The sequence below is a fragment of the Haliotis rubra genome, unplaced genomic scaffold, assembly GCF_003918875.1.
Source record: "Haliotis rubra isolate DU_JTF1 unplaced genomic scaffold, ASM391887v1 Scf209, whole genome shotgun sequence".
NCBI lineage: Eukaryota > Metazoa > Mollusca > Gastropoda > Lepetellida > Haliotidae > Haliotis > Haliotis rubra.
In genome coordinates, this window is record NW_025766103.1 from 643825 (window position 1) to 658754 (window position 14930).

General features: G+C 42.6%; 1 protein-coding gene and 1 long non-coding RNA gene across 2 annotated transcripts in view; both read left to right on the forward strand.

Moving 5' to 3' along the window:
- LOC124276418 (two pore channel protein 2-like) overlaps window positions 1-3213 on the forward strand; it is a 38271-nt gene extending 35058 nt beyond the window's left edge. The window contains 2 exon segments of the mRNA XM_046712059.1: window positions 1827-1933; window positions 3109-3213. Of these exon segments, the coding sequence (XP_046568015.1) occupies window positions 1827-1933; window positions 3109-3187 (186 nt within the window). The 3' untranslated portion in view covers window positions 3188-3213.
- A 5672-nt stretch (window positions 3214-8885) lies between these two features.
- On the forward strand, window positions 8886-12362 carry LOC124276419. Its single transcript, XR_006898541.1, has 3 exons — window positions 8886-8967; window positions 10570-10676; window positions 11835-12362. It is a non-coding gene; the product is annotated as an uncharacterized LOC124276419 (long non-coding RNA).
- Window positions 12363-14930: the final 2568 nt, after the last annotated feature.

Sequence of the window (14930 nt, forward strand, 5' to 3'; positions counted from 1 at the left end):
TAGCCTGGTGGCTGCTGACCGTGGTCATCGTTCTCAACCTGTTCACAGCTCTAATCCTGGAGGTGAGTGAGTCATGATGGCACTGGTTGTCTGTCAAACATGGATGTGTCTGTGACAGGTGAGTCTGTGCCAGGTGTGTCTGTGCCAGGTGTGTCTGTGTCAGGTGTGTCTGTGCCAGATGTGTCTTACCAGGTGTGTCTGTGTCAGGTGTGTCTGTGCCAGTAGTTTGTGCATGGTGTGTCTGTGCCAGGTGTGTCTGTGTCAGGTGTTTGTGCATGATGTGTCTGTGCCAGGTGTGTCTGTGTCATTGGTGTGTCTGTGCCAGGTGTAATCTGTGTCAGGTGTGTCTGTGTCAGGTGTGTCTGCACCAGGTGTGTCTATGTCAGGTGTGTCTGGCCGGCCTACCTGTTCTTTATCAGGTGTGTCTGGCCAGGTCATGTTCTCAACCTGTTATCAGGTGTGTCTGTGTCAGTCAGTGTGTCTGTGGGTGTGTCTGTGCAGGTGGTGTGTCTGTGTCTTTTTATAGATTGGTGTGTCTGTGGCCCAGGTGTGTCAGGTGGCCAGTGTTATCTAGTGTCTTGTCGGTGTGTCTGTTGTATCTGTGTCAGGTGTGTCTGTGTCCGGTGGCCAGGTGACCTACCTGTATCTTTATAGCCTGGTGGCTGCTGGTGTGTCATTGTTCTCAACCTGTCTCACAGCTCTAATCCTGTGCCAGGTGAGTGAGTCAGTGTGTCTGTGTCAGGTGTGTCTGTGTCCAGGTGTGTCTGTCAGGCCGGTCTGTCGTCGATGTTGCAATTGTGTGTTCCAGGTGTACCTGTTCTTTATATAGCCGGTGGCTGCTGACCTGTCATCAGTTCTGTGATACAGGTCTTAATCCTAGGTCAAGTGTCTGTGTGTCTGTCTAACAATAGGTGTGTCTGTGTCAGGTGTGTCTAGGTCAGGGCCTACCTGTCTTTATAGCCTGGTGTCTGCTGACTGACTGCAGTCATTGTCCAACCTGTTCACAGGTGTCCTGGCCAGGTGTGTCTGTGTCAGGTGTGTCTGTGTCAGGTGTGTCTGTGTCAGGTGTGTCTGGAGCCACCTGTGTTTATGCCAGGTGCTGCTGACAAAGTCATTATTGTCAACCTGTTGTCAGGTGTGTCTGAGGCCAGGTGTGTCTGTGCCAGGTGTGTCTGTGGGGTGTGTCTGGCAAGGTGTGTCTGTGTCCAGGTGTGTCTGTGCCATGTGAGTCTGTGTCAGGTGTGTCTGGCAAGGTGTGTCTGTGTCAGGTGTGTCTGTGTCAGGTGTGTCTGGCAAGGTGAGTCTGTGCCAGGTGAGTCTGTGTCAGGCGTATCTGTCCCAGCTGTATCTGTTGGTTGTGTGTCTGTCACAGGCATGTCCGACCCAGATGTGTCTTGTCCCATTTACAGACAGCCAAGACAAGGTGACTTATTGCTTTCTACAACATAACACATCACTGTCTCACATGTACTGGGTGTTTGGGTGGCCTTGTGGGTGAGGTATTGCCATGCTATGCTGAAGCCATGGGTTGATTCCCCATGTGGGCAGACTGCATGAAGCCGTTCTGTGTTATAACTTATGACGCTAAAGCCGTATGAAACGAAACTTGGTCAGTCACTTCTGTTTGATCAGGACCAGGTGAGAACAGTGATGTCACATGTAACTCTGTTCTGGTTGGAAGGTGCTACTTTTCAGATGATGATCACCCTGTTTTGTCTTATCCAAATTGTGTATAGACCCCTGCCAAAAATGTTTGAAAATTCAGATTTGTACTGTTGTTGAGTTTGTGAGATACACAGGGTAATATTTGTAAAACACTGCTGCAGAACTTCATCATGAAGTGGGACAAGATCCTGCACACCTCCCGTGATCGCTCCGAATCCGGACACGTTGAAGAGGCCAGTCACCTCATGTCTGTACACGAAATGTTCCGGTAAGTCTGCTGTACATAAAATGTTCTGTTGAGTGTATCTGTGCTCATAATGCTTCACTGAGCCTGCATGTACATGAAACATTCCGGTTAGTCTGTTTGTACATTGTTATGGTGAATCTCTCTCTCCACAATGTCCTTTAATGGGGTCTGTGCCCCCAAATGTTCTGATGACAATTTCTGCCCATGAAATGTTCTGAGGAGTCAGAACATGTTAAAAATCTTCCATTGAATCAGAGGCGGTGGGGTGAGCCCTAGTGGTTAAAGCGCTTACTTGTCACGAAGACCTGGGTTCGATTCCACATGGGAACAATGTGCAGCCCATTTCTGGTGTCCCCCGCCATGATATTGCTATAAAACTACACTCACTCACTCCTCCATTGAATCTGTAATTACTTATTACAGAGACATGGGTTAAGCTGATTTTCTGTATGTGAACACGAAAGTTACAATAACAGGTGGATATGAAGACTGATACTTAGACTCTGAATTTGTAAAATTTTGTGGAAACAAAACATTCCATTCAATTTAATTTGAAAATAAGCCTGAAAGTTAGGAGATTCGGAACCTGAAACCTGTTTTATTTAGAACAATATCATTTCATTCAGGGCTTGGCGGATGGGAAAATAAGATGGTTCAAGGAGGACTGTGAGACAGACAGGAGGATATGGTCCTTCAACACCAGTGTTTTGTTTGTTTGTTTATTTGTTGTTTAATGCTGCACTTGAAATATTCCAGCTACATAAGGGAGTGTGGTCTGTAATGAATCGAAGTTTTGAACCAGACAAACCAGTGATCACCAGCATGGCGTTGATCAGCAGAATTGGGATATGGTGACATGTGTCAATCAAGTCAACAAGTCTGACCACGAGTCGCCTCTTACGACAAGCATGGGTAGCTGCAGATCATTTCTAACACGGATCTGTGATGGCTGCTCTACTTGAGGAGTGGAGGCCTGAATTTAGTGTAATATGATGATATATAGCCATACTGGGGAAACAAATAAGGGAACACCACTTCATCGCAAAAATTCTTTTATTTGGTTTCAGATTTTCACCACAGCAGTGATACATAGCTTTTGGACGAGAACCTGGGAAAAGAATATAGGAATGCTTGTGCTGTCATGTGTTCCCCTAATTTGTTTCCCTCAGTATATATCGTTTTGTTTGTTATTCCAGTGGTCTGCTACAAGAACCAGCTGAGAATGAACTCCTTGTAGAGCTGACTTCTCACAGATATCTCCAGCTGGACAGATGACAACCAGCGGGTGATGCTTCTGAAGGCATGTAGGCAGTAGCCAACACCAGAACATCACCTGGCGTCATATATCAGAGTCAAGGCCTATCTGACAGTGAGTGGACCACAGTGGATCCCCTACAGATACCCACCCGTAAGGATATCTGTCTTGGTTATGCATTAACAAATTGGAAATTCAGAAATAATGTGCAATATTAATTTTGTTGTAACAGAAATTCTTTGTGCATGTGTTCAAAACACTTGCATTGTCTTATAATATGTTTATTAGATTCATAATGTTAAATGTTTTATGTTGCCTTTTTGTTTTATTACTTTCCTTTTATTCCATTTTGTCATAATTTGTTGACCCCTTGATTTAAAGCTTCATGCCTTACAACTGTGTCATTCGCACGTCTGAATTACAGAGGATATTTTATCACTAATGTGGAGGACTTTAAAGACCGAAAAAAAACTATTTTATCCTTATGATTTAATTTTATGTAATATAATTATATGTGCTCAGATAATATTTGGAGTTGAGTCCCCCGATAATACAGCTGAATCACGATTAATGAATCATCTGTAATCCAGATCCTAACGTCGACCTTGACCCTGACCCTACACTTAAACTAGATCCATCTGACATTGATCATGACACTAACCCTCAAACTGGCCCTGACCTTTATTCTCACATGGACCTTGACCCTGAATTTTAACCCTGACCCCAGAGGCTTAAGACATTAGTTTTATGTGTAAATAGCTTTAAAACTTACACTATATATATATATATATATTTGAAGGAGAATTTGTATATCAGGATAAAATGGAAGCAAACATTGCCCTTTACTTTTAGGATTTTTAACTCCTCAGGCAGTAGAAATGTTTAACTAGCTTATCTGTTTTATAAAATTTATGTCCAAATTATGACCAGTATACTGACAGCTTAGAGGTTCACAGTTTGTGAACAAAAGGATGATCAGTGTTGTAGGAGTAACAACATGCACAATCCACTGGGTCACACACTTTACATTGTCTGTTTCCCCTTGTTATATAGTTGCATTAGGGCATTTACTACTAATTTTACTTGTGGAGTCAATTTCAGTTTTCTACAAATTTAAAGTAATGTATATATTTGTTTTTATGGTGTATGTTACTTGGCTAAACTGGGAGAGAGAAAACAGAATCTGGTAACCTACACTATCTCAAGTATGACTTTCCCGTAATATTGTGTTGGGATGAGATCAGTCGGTCCAAGCTGGGCAGAGTTTGCACCTATGTTGTACCAGAACCCTGATGGTAGTTTCAGAATCCTAGCTTCTATGTTGTGTTCTTCTGTTCAAAATGGCACCAAACCAGCATATTCACAGTACCAATTATGCAAAGGTTTTGTGTATATTAATTTGAAAAGGAATTACACGAAATAAATTTCTATATATTTTTATAAAAGAACAAGTATTAGCCTATTATGGGATTAATGAGGTGTGTCGAGCACCTGATCTTAACTTCATGTCAAGAGCATCACTTCTTCTCATCCTCTTTATCACCATTGTCTCTATCCATGGTTTTCGTATAATTACACTAACACCTCAATCCATTCCTGTATGGCTTTCATGAAAGTGGGTTCACCCCTTTCCTCATCTTTGTTCTGATTTCTTAGGAGGCAGTGGGCAGCCCAGTGGTTGAAGCATTCACTAGTCATGCAGAGAGGCCCGGTTCAGGATTCCACACATGGTACAATAATGTGAAACTATCGTGATCGCGAAGCTTTCAGCACTGCGTTGACTTTATCTATCGGAAGCGCTGAGTAAATACATGTCTTAGGTTCATTAAATTAATCATTGTAACTAAAAAATAGTATTTTCTATGTATTGTCTGGTCTGGTTAATCCATTTTGGGCTGGTAACATTTGAGGTTACCAGCCTGGATGTCTGGCCGTGTTTTTGGCTTATTTCACACTGCTGTTAGTAATTGAAATTTAATGTCTGGAACCAGAAACTGGATTTCTGTACAAATGGAGCATATCATTCACCAGGAGATGCTTCCATGTATGTGGGTCTGGATAAGAGGGGTTCCACTGTATCCATTGTCCAGTAAAATATATGACTGTTTTATACAGGTGATCTACTACTTCCTTCTTCGCTTTATAGTTGGCATGGAACTGTTCCACGATGTCATCAAGTACCAGCCAATGAGTGCCAACAAGAATGACACCAACAGGTGAGTCTGCAGTTCGATGATCCATGAATAGTTACAGAAACACAGATGTGAGTCTGATAACCCATCTGTATCTGGTCTTCATGCCGTGACAAATTTGAAGAGTCGTTGTTAGCCATTTCTTTAATTCATCCCATTGATGTGTATGTTGAGAAAAATAATATTTGATGATTAATACAATGAAATGATTGATAGGAGGGCAAAAATATACTCTCAGTTTTCAGCATCCAAAATATTATCCAGTAAGTCTTTGTGGAAATATTTGCCAGAATTCATGAAGATCTTGTTTGAACATTTTTGTGATTCCAAAGTTGTGAGGTAATTCTGTAGGAAAGCCTACATGACTTTATTTGTTTTTGTTATGTTTATGTTTTATGTTTAATGCTCATGTATTTCCAGATTCTGCAGTTTTGCAATTATCAGATGAAACACCTGTGTTTTTTGTAAATTCTGTCTCATGTTGTGTAAAATAATGCACAGAATATCCTCGAATTGAACGGCATATATATTTTTTTACTCACCAAAAATGCAAGACAGCTTTGATGTACTGAGAAAAGGGCCTGTACTCTGTTGTTTCACTGAAGCCCTTCTGTTTCAGCTCCAGCTTTCATTGTGGCTCCTACCAGCAGCTGGAGTACTGGGCCAACAACTTCGATGACTTTGCCGTATGTTTTATACAGTACTGTCATGTGCCACAACACATTTACCACAAGCACCAAACATTGTTGGTAGACAAGTAGCTGTAGTCCTGCTTTAGTCCTGCTGTAGTTCAGCTGTAGTCCTGCTGTAGTTCAGCTGTAGTCCTGCTGTAGTTCAGCTGTAGTCCTGCTGTAGTTCAGCTGTAGTTCAGCTCTAGTCCTGCTGTAGTCCTGCTGTAGTCCTGCTGTAGTCCTGCTGTAGTTCAGCTGTAGTTCAGCTGTAGTCCTGCTGTAGTTCAGCTGTAGTCCTGCTGTAGTCCTGCTGTAGTCCTGCTGTAGTTCAGCTGTAGTCCTGCTGTAGTCCTGCTGTAGTTCAGCTGTAGTCCTGCTGTAGTCCTGCTGTAGTTCAGCTGTAGTCCTGCTGTAGTCCTGCTGTAGTTCAGCTGTAGTTCAGCTGTAGTCCTGCTGGTTCAGCTGTAGTTCAGCTCTAGTCCCTGTGTGTAGTTGGCTGTAGTCCAGCTGTAGTCCTGTCTGTAGTTCAGCTGTAGTTCAGCTGTAGTCCTGCTGTAGTTCAGCTGTAGTCCTGCTGTAGTTCAGCTGTAGTCCTGCTGTAGTTCAGCTGTAGTCCTGCTGTAGTCCTGCTGTAGTTCAGCTGTAGTCCTGCTGTAGTCCTGCTGTAGTTCAGCTGTAGTCCTGCTGTAGTCCTGCTGTAGTTCAGCTGTGGTTCAGCTGTGTAGTCCTGCTGTGTAGTTCAGCTGTAGTCCTGCTGTAGTCCTGCTGTAGTTCAATGTAGTCCTGCTGTAGTTCAGCTGTAGTCCTGCTGTAGTTCAGCTGTAGTCCAGCTGTGTAGTCCCTGCTGTAGTTCAGCTGTAGTCCTGCTGTAGTCCTGCTGTGTAGTCCTGCTGTAGTCCTGCTGTCCTGTAGTTCAGCTGTAGTTCAGCTGTAGTCCTGCTGTAGTTCAGCTGTAGTCCTGCTGTAGTTCAGCTGTAGTCCTGCTGTAGTTCAGCTGTAGTCCTGCTGTAGTCCTGCTGTAGTTCAGCTGTAGTCCTGCTGTAGTCCTGCTGTAGTTCAGCTGTAGTCCTGCTGTAGTCCTGCTGTAGTTCAGCTGTAGTTCAGCTGTAGTCCTGCTGTAGTCCTGCTGTAGTTCAGCTGTAGTCCTGCTGTAGTTCAGCTGTATTCCTGCTTTAGTCCTGCTGTAGTTCTGCTGTAGTTCAGCTGTAGTCCTGCTGTAGTTCAGCTGTAGTCCTGCTGTAGTCCTGCTGTAGTCCTGCTGTAGTTCTGCTGTAGTTCAGCTGTAGTCCTGCTGTAGTCCTGCTGTAGTCCTGCTGTAGTTCTGCTGTAGTCCTGCTGTAGTCCTGCTGTAGTTCAGCTGTAGTTCAGCTGTATTCCTGCTTTAGTCCTGCTGTAGTTCTGCTGTAGTTCAGCTGTAGTCCTGCTGTAGTTCAGCTGTAGTCCTGCTGTAGTCCTGCTGTAGTCCAGCTGTAGTCCTGCTGTAGTCCTGCTGTAGTTCAGCTGTATTCCTGCTTTAGTCCTGCTGTAGTTCTGCTGTAGTTCAGCTGTAGTCCTGCTGTAGTTCAGCTGTAGTCCTGCTGTAGTCCAGCTGTAGTTGAGCTGTAGTCCTGCTGTAGTTTAGCTTCAGTTCAGCTGTAGTCCTGCTGTAGTTCAGCTCTAGTTCAGCTGTAGTCCTGCTGTAACTTAGCTATAAATAGTTAACTGTGGGGAATCGAACCAGGTGTCTTCAGCATGACAAGTTTAACACTTTAACCACTACACTACCCACCAATCATGTGTGTAATAAGAATGTGTCACGATTTGTCAGTGATTATTAAAGCTTGTAATATCAGCACTGTCGATTGTTTGATTACTTTGTTGGTCACATTTGCTCTGACTTTGAGGACAGTGATGAAATGTTGGGACCGGAATTGTCCGGAAGGTATTTTGAAGTACATGGCTGCTGTTATGTTGCAGGCGCCTGTGGTGGTGTTGTGGGACATCATGGTGGTGAATAACTGATGGTGTTCCTTGTCGCATTCAAACAAGCAACATCTGGCGTAAGTACTACATGCCATTGTACGATTTTGATAATTATCAAAGGTTCGGCCCTGAAAGTTCATTGTTTAAGAAGAAAGGAAATGATCAATTTGATAGCAAAAATTGAGGGCTCATGTTTATCTGAAATCTAATTTTCAAATGTGTATTCCTTGCAGCATTTGTTTATAATCTTTTGTGTAACCCACCTTTAATCCACATCAGTTTATGCAAAATGGCATGTTGGGTAAGTTCATTGATGAAAATTGATGATTCAGAGTGACAAAAGTGAGTGATTTTTTATATAGAATACATGAAAGAAAATGCATAAATACCTGAATATTGCACACTGGTAAATATGTTTACAATAACTGGATACTGTAAACTGGTAGGCACAAAATGAAGTTTTCATACAAAAATATGTTTAGCAACCAAACTCAGAACACTGGAAAATGCTTATGTGGTAGTTTTGCTGTTTGTGACAATAAATCCTAAATGATGTTAGCTGGAGAAGGTAGACTTCTAATCTCTGTGTTCCAGGTGGGCCTACCTATTCTTTATAGCCTGGTGGCTGCTGACCGTGGTCATTGTTCTCAACCTGTTCACAGCTCTAATCCTGGAGGTGAGTGAGTCAGTGTGTCTGTGGAGGTGTGTCTGTGTCAGGTGTGTCTGTGTCAGGTGTGTTCCAGGTGGGCCTACCTGTTCTTTATAGCCTGGTGGCTGCTGACCGTGGTCATTGTTCTCAACCTGTTCACAGCTCTAATCCTGGAGGTGAGTGAGTCAGTGTGTCTGTGTCAGGTGTGTCTGTGTCAGGTGTGTCTGTGTCAGGTGTGTTCCAGGTGGGCCTACCTGTTCTTTATAGCCTGGTGGCTGCTGACCGTGGTCATTGTTCTCAACCTGTTCACAGCTCTAATCCTGGAGGTGAGTGAGTCAGTGTGTCTGTAGGAGTGTGTGCAGGAGTGTGTCTGTGTCAGGTTGTCTGTCAAACATGGATGTGTCTCCAGGTGTGTCCTACTCTGTTCAGGTGTGTCTGACCAGGTGTCTGTGTCAGGTGTGGTCATTGACCTCAACCTGTGACATGGTGTGTCTGTATCAGGTGTGTCTGTGTCAGGTGTGTCTGTGTCAGGTGTGTCTGTGTCAGGTGTGTCTGTGTCAGTGTGTGTCTGTACCAGGTGTGTCTGTTCAGGTGTGTCTGCTGACAGGTGTGTCTGTGTCAGGTGTGTCTGTTCCAGGTGTGTCTGGAGTGTGGTGTGTCAGTGTGTCTGGCCAGGTGTGTCTGTGTCAGGTGTGTCTCCAGGTGTCCTACGGTGTGTCTGTGCCAGGTGTGTCTGTGTCAGGTGTGTCTGTGTCAGGTGTGTCTGTGCCAGGTGTGTCTCAGTGCCAGGTGTGTCTGTGTCAGGTGTGTCTGTGTCAGGTGTGTCTGTGCCAGGTGTGTCTGTGTCAGGTGTGTCTGGTCAGGTGTGTCTGTTCAGGTGTGTCTGGGGCCTGGTGTGTCTGTCTGTGGTCTGTGTCAACCTGTGTGTGTCTGACCTGGAGGTGTCAGGTGTGTCTGACCAGGTGTGTCTGTGTCAGGTGTGTCTGTGTCAGGTGTGTCTGTGCCAGGTGTGTCTGTTCCAGGTGTGTCTCTAATCAGGTGTGTCTGTGCCAGGTGTGTCAGGTGTGTCTGTGCCAGGTGTGTCTGTGTGCCAGGTGTGTCTGTGTCAGGTGTGTCTGTGCCAGGTGTGTCTCTGGCCAGCTCGTGTGTCTGTGCCAGGTGTGTCTGGCCAGGTGTGTCTGTGCCAGGTGTGTCTGTGGGCACCTGTGTCTGTGTCAGGTGGTGTCTGTGCCAGGTGTGTCTGTGTCAGGTGTGTCTAATGCCAGGTGTGTCTGTGTCAGGTGTGTCTGTGTCAGGTGTGTCTGTGTCAGGTGTGTGTCTGTGCCAGGTGTGTCTGTGTCATGTGTGTCTGTGTCAGGTGTGTCTGTGCCAGGTGAGTCTGTCAGGTGAGTCTGTGTCACTCATACCTGTCCCAGCTGTATCTGATGGTGGTGTGTCTGTCAGAGGCATGTCCATCCCAGATGTGTCTGGTACCATTTACAGACAGCCAAGACAAGCTGACTTATTGCTTTCTACTACATAACACATCACTGTCTCACATGTACTGGGTGTTTGGGTGGCCTTGTGGGTGAGGTATTGCCATGCTATGCTGAAGCCATGGGTTGATTCCCCATGTGGGCAGACTGTATGAAGCCCTTCTGTGTTATAACTTATGATGCTAAAGCAGTATGAAACGAAACTTGGTCAGTCACTTCTGTTTGATCAGGACCCCGTGAGAACAGTGATGTCACATGTAACTCTGTTCTGGTTGGAAGGTGCTTCTTTTGCAGAAAAAAGAAGAGACCTTTCAGATGATGTTTTATCATCCTGTTTTGTCTTATACAAATTGTGTATAGTACCCCGCCAAAAATGTTTGAAAATTCAGATTTGTATTGTTGTTGAGTTTGTGAGATACACAGAGTAATATTGTTTGTGAAACGCTGCTGCAGAACTTCATCATGAAATGGGACAAGATCCTGCACACCTCCCGTGATCGCTCCGAATCCGGACAAGTTGAAGAGGCCAGTCACCTCATGTCTGTACACGAAATGTTCCGGTAAGTCTGCTGTACATAAAATGTTCTGTTGAGTGTATCTGTGCTCATAATGCTTCACTGAGCCTGCATGTACATGAAACATTCCGGTTAGTCTGTTTGTACATTGTTATGGTGAATCTCTCTCTCTCCACAATGAATCGGTCTGTGCCCCAAATGTTCTGATGACAATTTCTGCCCATGAAATGTTCTGAGGAGTCAGAACATGTTAAAAATCTTCCATTGAATCAGAGGCGGTGGGGTAGCCTAGTGGTTAAAGCGTTTGCTTGTCACGCCGAAGACCTGGGTTCGATTCCCCACATGGGAACAATGTGTGCAGCCCATTTCTGGTGTCCCCCGCCATGATATTGCTATAAAACTACACTCACTCACTCACTCCATTGAATCTGTAATTACTTATTACAGAGACATGGGTTTAAGCTGATTTTCTGTATGTGAACACGAGTTACAATAACAGGTGGATATGAAGACTGATACTTAGACTCTGAATTTGTAAAATTTTGTGGAAACAAAAACATTCCATTCAATTTAATTTGAAAATAAGCCTGAAAGTTAGGAGATTCGGAACCTGAAACCTGTTTTATTTAGAACAATATCATTTCATTCAGGGCTTGGCGGATGGGAAAATAAGATGGTTCAGGGACTGTGAGACAGACAGGAGGATATGGTCCTTCAACACCAGTGTTTTGTTTGTTTGTTTATTTGTTGTTTAACGCTGCACTTAGCAATATTCCAGCTGTATGGAGTTGGTCTGTAATGAATCGAGTTTTGACCAGACAAACCAGTGATCACCAGCATGAGCGTTGATCAGCAGAATTGGGATATGGTGACATGTGTCAATCAAGTCAACAAGTCTGACCACGAGTCGCCTCTTACGACAAGCATGGGTAGCTGCAGATCATTTCTAACGCGGATCTGTGATGGCTGCTCTACTTGAGGGTCGGGGGCATGAATTTAGTGTAATATGATATATACATACTGAGGGAAACAAATAAGGGAACACCACTTCATCGCAGTATTCCTTTATTTAGTTTCAGATTTTCACCCACAGTGCGATACAAAGCTTTTGACGAAACCTGGAAAAGAATAAAGGAATGCTTGTGCTTTCATGTGTTCCCTAATTTGTTTCCCTCAGTATATATGTTTTGTTTGTTATTCCAGTGGTCTGCTACAAGAACCAGCTGAGAATGAACTCCTTGTGGAGCTGACCTCTCACAGATATCTCCAGCTGGACAGATGACAACCAGCAGGTGATGCTTCTGAAGGCATGTCGGCAGTAGCGCCAACACCCAGAACATCACCACAACGTCATATATCAGAGTCAAGGCCTATCTGACAGTGAGTGGACCACCCCAGTGGATCCCCCTACAGATACCCACCGTAAGGATATCTGTCTTGGTTATGCATTAACAAATTGGAAATTCAGAAATAATGTGCAATATTAATTTTGTTGTAACAGAAATTCTTTGTGCATGTGTTCAAAACACTTGCATTGTCTTATAATATGTTTATTAGATTCATAATGTTAAATGTTTTATGTTGCCTTTTTGTTTTATTTCTTTCCTTTTATTCCATTTTTGTCATAATTTGTTGACCCTTGATTTAAGCTTCATGCACCTTACAACTGTGTCATTTTACGTCTAAATTACAGAGGATATTTTATCACTGATGTGAGGACTTTTAAAGACCGAAAAAAACTATTTTATCCTTATGATTTAATTTTATATAATATAATTATATGTGCTCAGATAATATTTGGAGTTGAGTCCCCCGATAATACAGCTGAATCACGATTAATGAATCATCTGTAATCCAGATCCTAACCTCGACCTTGACCCTGACCCTACACTTAACCTAGATCCTGACCCAACAGCTGACATTGATCATGACCCTAACCCTCAAACTAGCCCTGACCTTTACTCTCACATTGACCTTGACCCTGAATTTTAACCCTGACCCCAGAGGCTTAAGACATACTTTTTATGTACAAAATAGCTTTAAAACTTACAATATATATATATGTATTTGAAGGAGAATTTGTATATCAGGATAAAATGGAAGCAAACATTGCCCTTTACTTTTACGAGTTTTAACTCCTCAGGCAGTAGAAATGTTTAACTAGCTTATCTGTTTTATAAAATTTATGTCCAATTTATGACCAGTATACTGACAGCTTAGCGGTTCACAGTTTGTGAACAAAAGGATGATCACAGTTGTAGGAGTAACAACATGCACAATCCACTGGGTCACACACTTTACATTGTCTGTTCCCCTTGTTATAGTTGCATTAGGGGCATTTACTACTAATTTTACTTGTGGAGTCAATTTCAGTCTTCTACAAATTTAAAGAATGTATATATTTGTTTTATGGTGTATGTTACATGGCTAAACTGGGGAGAGAGAAAACAGAATCTGGTAACCTACACTATCTCAAGTATGACTTTCCCCGTAACATTGTGTTGGGATGAATCAGTCGTCCAGCTGGGCAGAGTTTGCACCTTAATTGTACCAGAACCCTGATGGTAGTTTCAGAATCCTAGCTTCTATGTTGTGTTCTTCTGTTCAAAATGGCACCAAACCAGCATATTCACAGTACTTAATTACGCAAAGGTTTTATTATATATTAATTTGAAAAAGAATTACACCGAAATAAATTTCTATATATTTTTTTATAAAAGAACAAGTATTAGCCTATTATGAGATTAATGAGGTGTGTCGAGCACCTGATCTTAACTTCATGTCAAGAGCATCACTTCTTCTCATCCTCTTTATCACCATTGTCTCTATCCCATGGTTTCGGTATAATTACACTAACACCTCAATCCATTCCTGTGGCTTTCATGAAAGTGGGTTCACCCTTTCCTCATCTTTGTTCTGATTTCTTAGGGGCAGTGGGGTAGCCCAGTGGTTGAAGCATTCACTAGTCATGCAGAAGGCCCGGGTTCGATTCCCACATGGGTACAATGTGTGAAACCCGTTTCTGGCGTCCCCTGACGTGATATTGCTGGAATATTGCTAAAAATGGCGTAAAACTAAACTCACTGACTCACTCTGATTTCTTATCTAAGTACTATCAATTTTTAATCATGATGTATATATTGTTGATGAAGTTTGTAATTAACAGGGGAAGTGGTGTTCTATGTTGGAGCGCTTGTTCCCAATTCTTTTCACATTGTGAATAAAATGTTTTAAAATGGAAGACGAGCCACAACCAGTTTTGATGAACATGAAGATATCTTTCCCATCTAAACGTTTTTCTTTTGTCAGTTTTCTTATGTTGAAATTCCAGCAAAATCTTTTATAATCAATCTTATTGGTCACCATGTTCTTGATATCGCCAACCAAAAATTGAAACTCGCATTCCAGTTTGTATGTTAAACTAGGTAGTATAGTTAAGCAATTTGGTTTATGAAAATCATGGCATGTATAAGTAAGATTGTCAGTATCCCAGGAGTAGTTCCAGGGGGATAGTGAGGAGAAAGCTCTGGAGATGAGGAGAATGCTACTCCTAGGTGCAGCACAGTGTGAAAGGAGTATGTAGCAACCTCACTGGCCGGAATATATCTAAATGTGTTGCTATGGAAACCCACATTTCTTCAAACAAAGGGTGGTTTCATGTTTTGTTTGTTGTATAATGCTGCACTCAAGCCGTATGGTGGTGGTCTGTAAATAACTGTGGACAAGACGGCCAAGTGATTGACATCATGCGCATCAATTCACATAGCAAACATACAATGATTTACTGTAGGTTGAAGAAGCATACCAGTATTGATTATGAGTGTCTTTGTATAAATTTACTTCTGATTGATGTATTCTTCCTTGGACACAGATTATTCAACATCATTGAAATATTGAAATATGAAATAGTTTACTCCAATATGATACTTCTGCATAAACCTGAAGACGCCTCCCTCTCAGGTTATGTCAGCTGAACCCTGAATGAACTTTGACCAACCAAGCTATGAGAAGGAAGGATGGATTCTTCAGAAATCTGATGCCAACTTTCTATAACAATTCAGAATCATTTTATTATCTCAATCAGGAAATTTTGATATCATAAATGAAAAATGCTACAAAACATAAATATTCCTTTAATGATGCTCTCTTTGTTGAGAAACAAGCTGGATAAAATATCCTCAACATTGTTGTGGCCTTTAATGTTTACATTTGGAACAAGCCGATTTATTTCATTTTTGTGAAACATTAATCAGTTGTGCAAGTCTTAATGTTTCTCTTACTCATACAGAGAATTTAGGA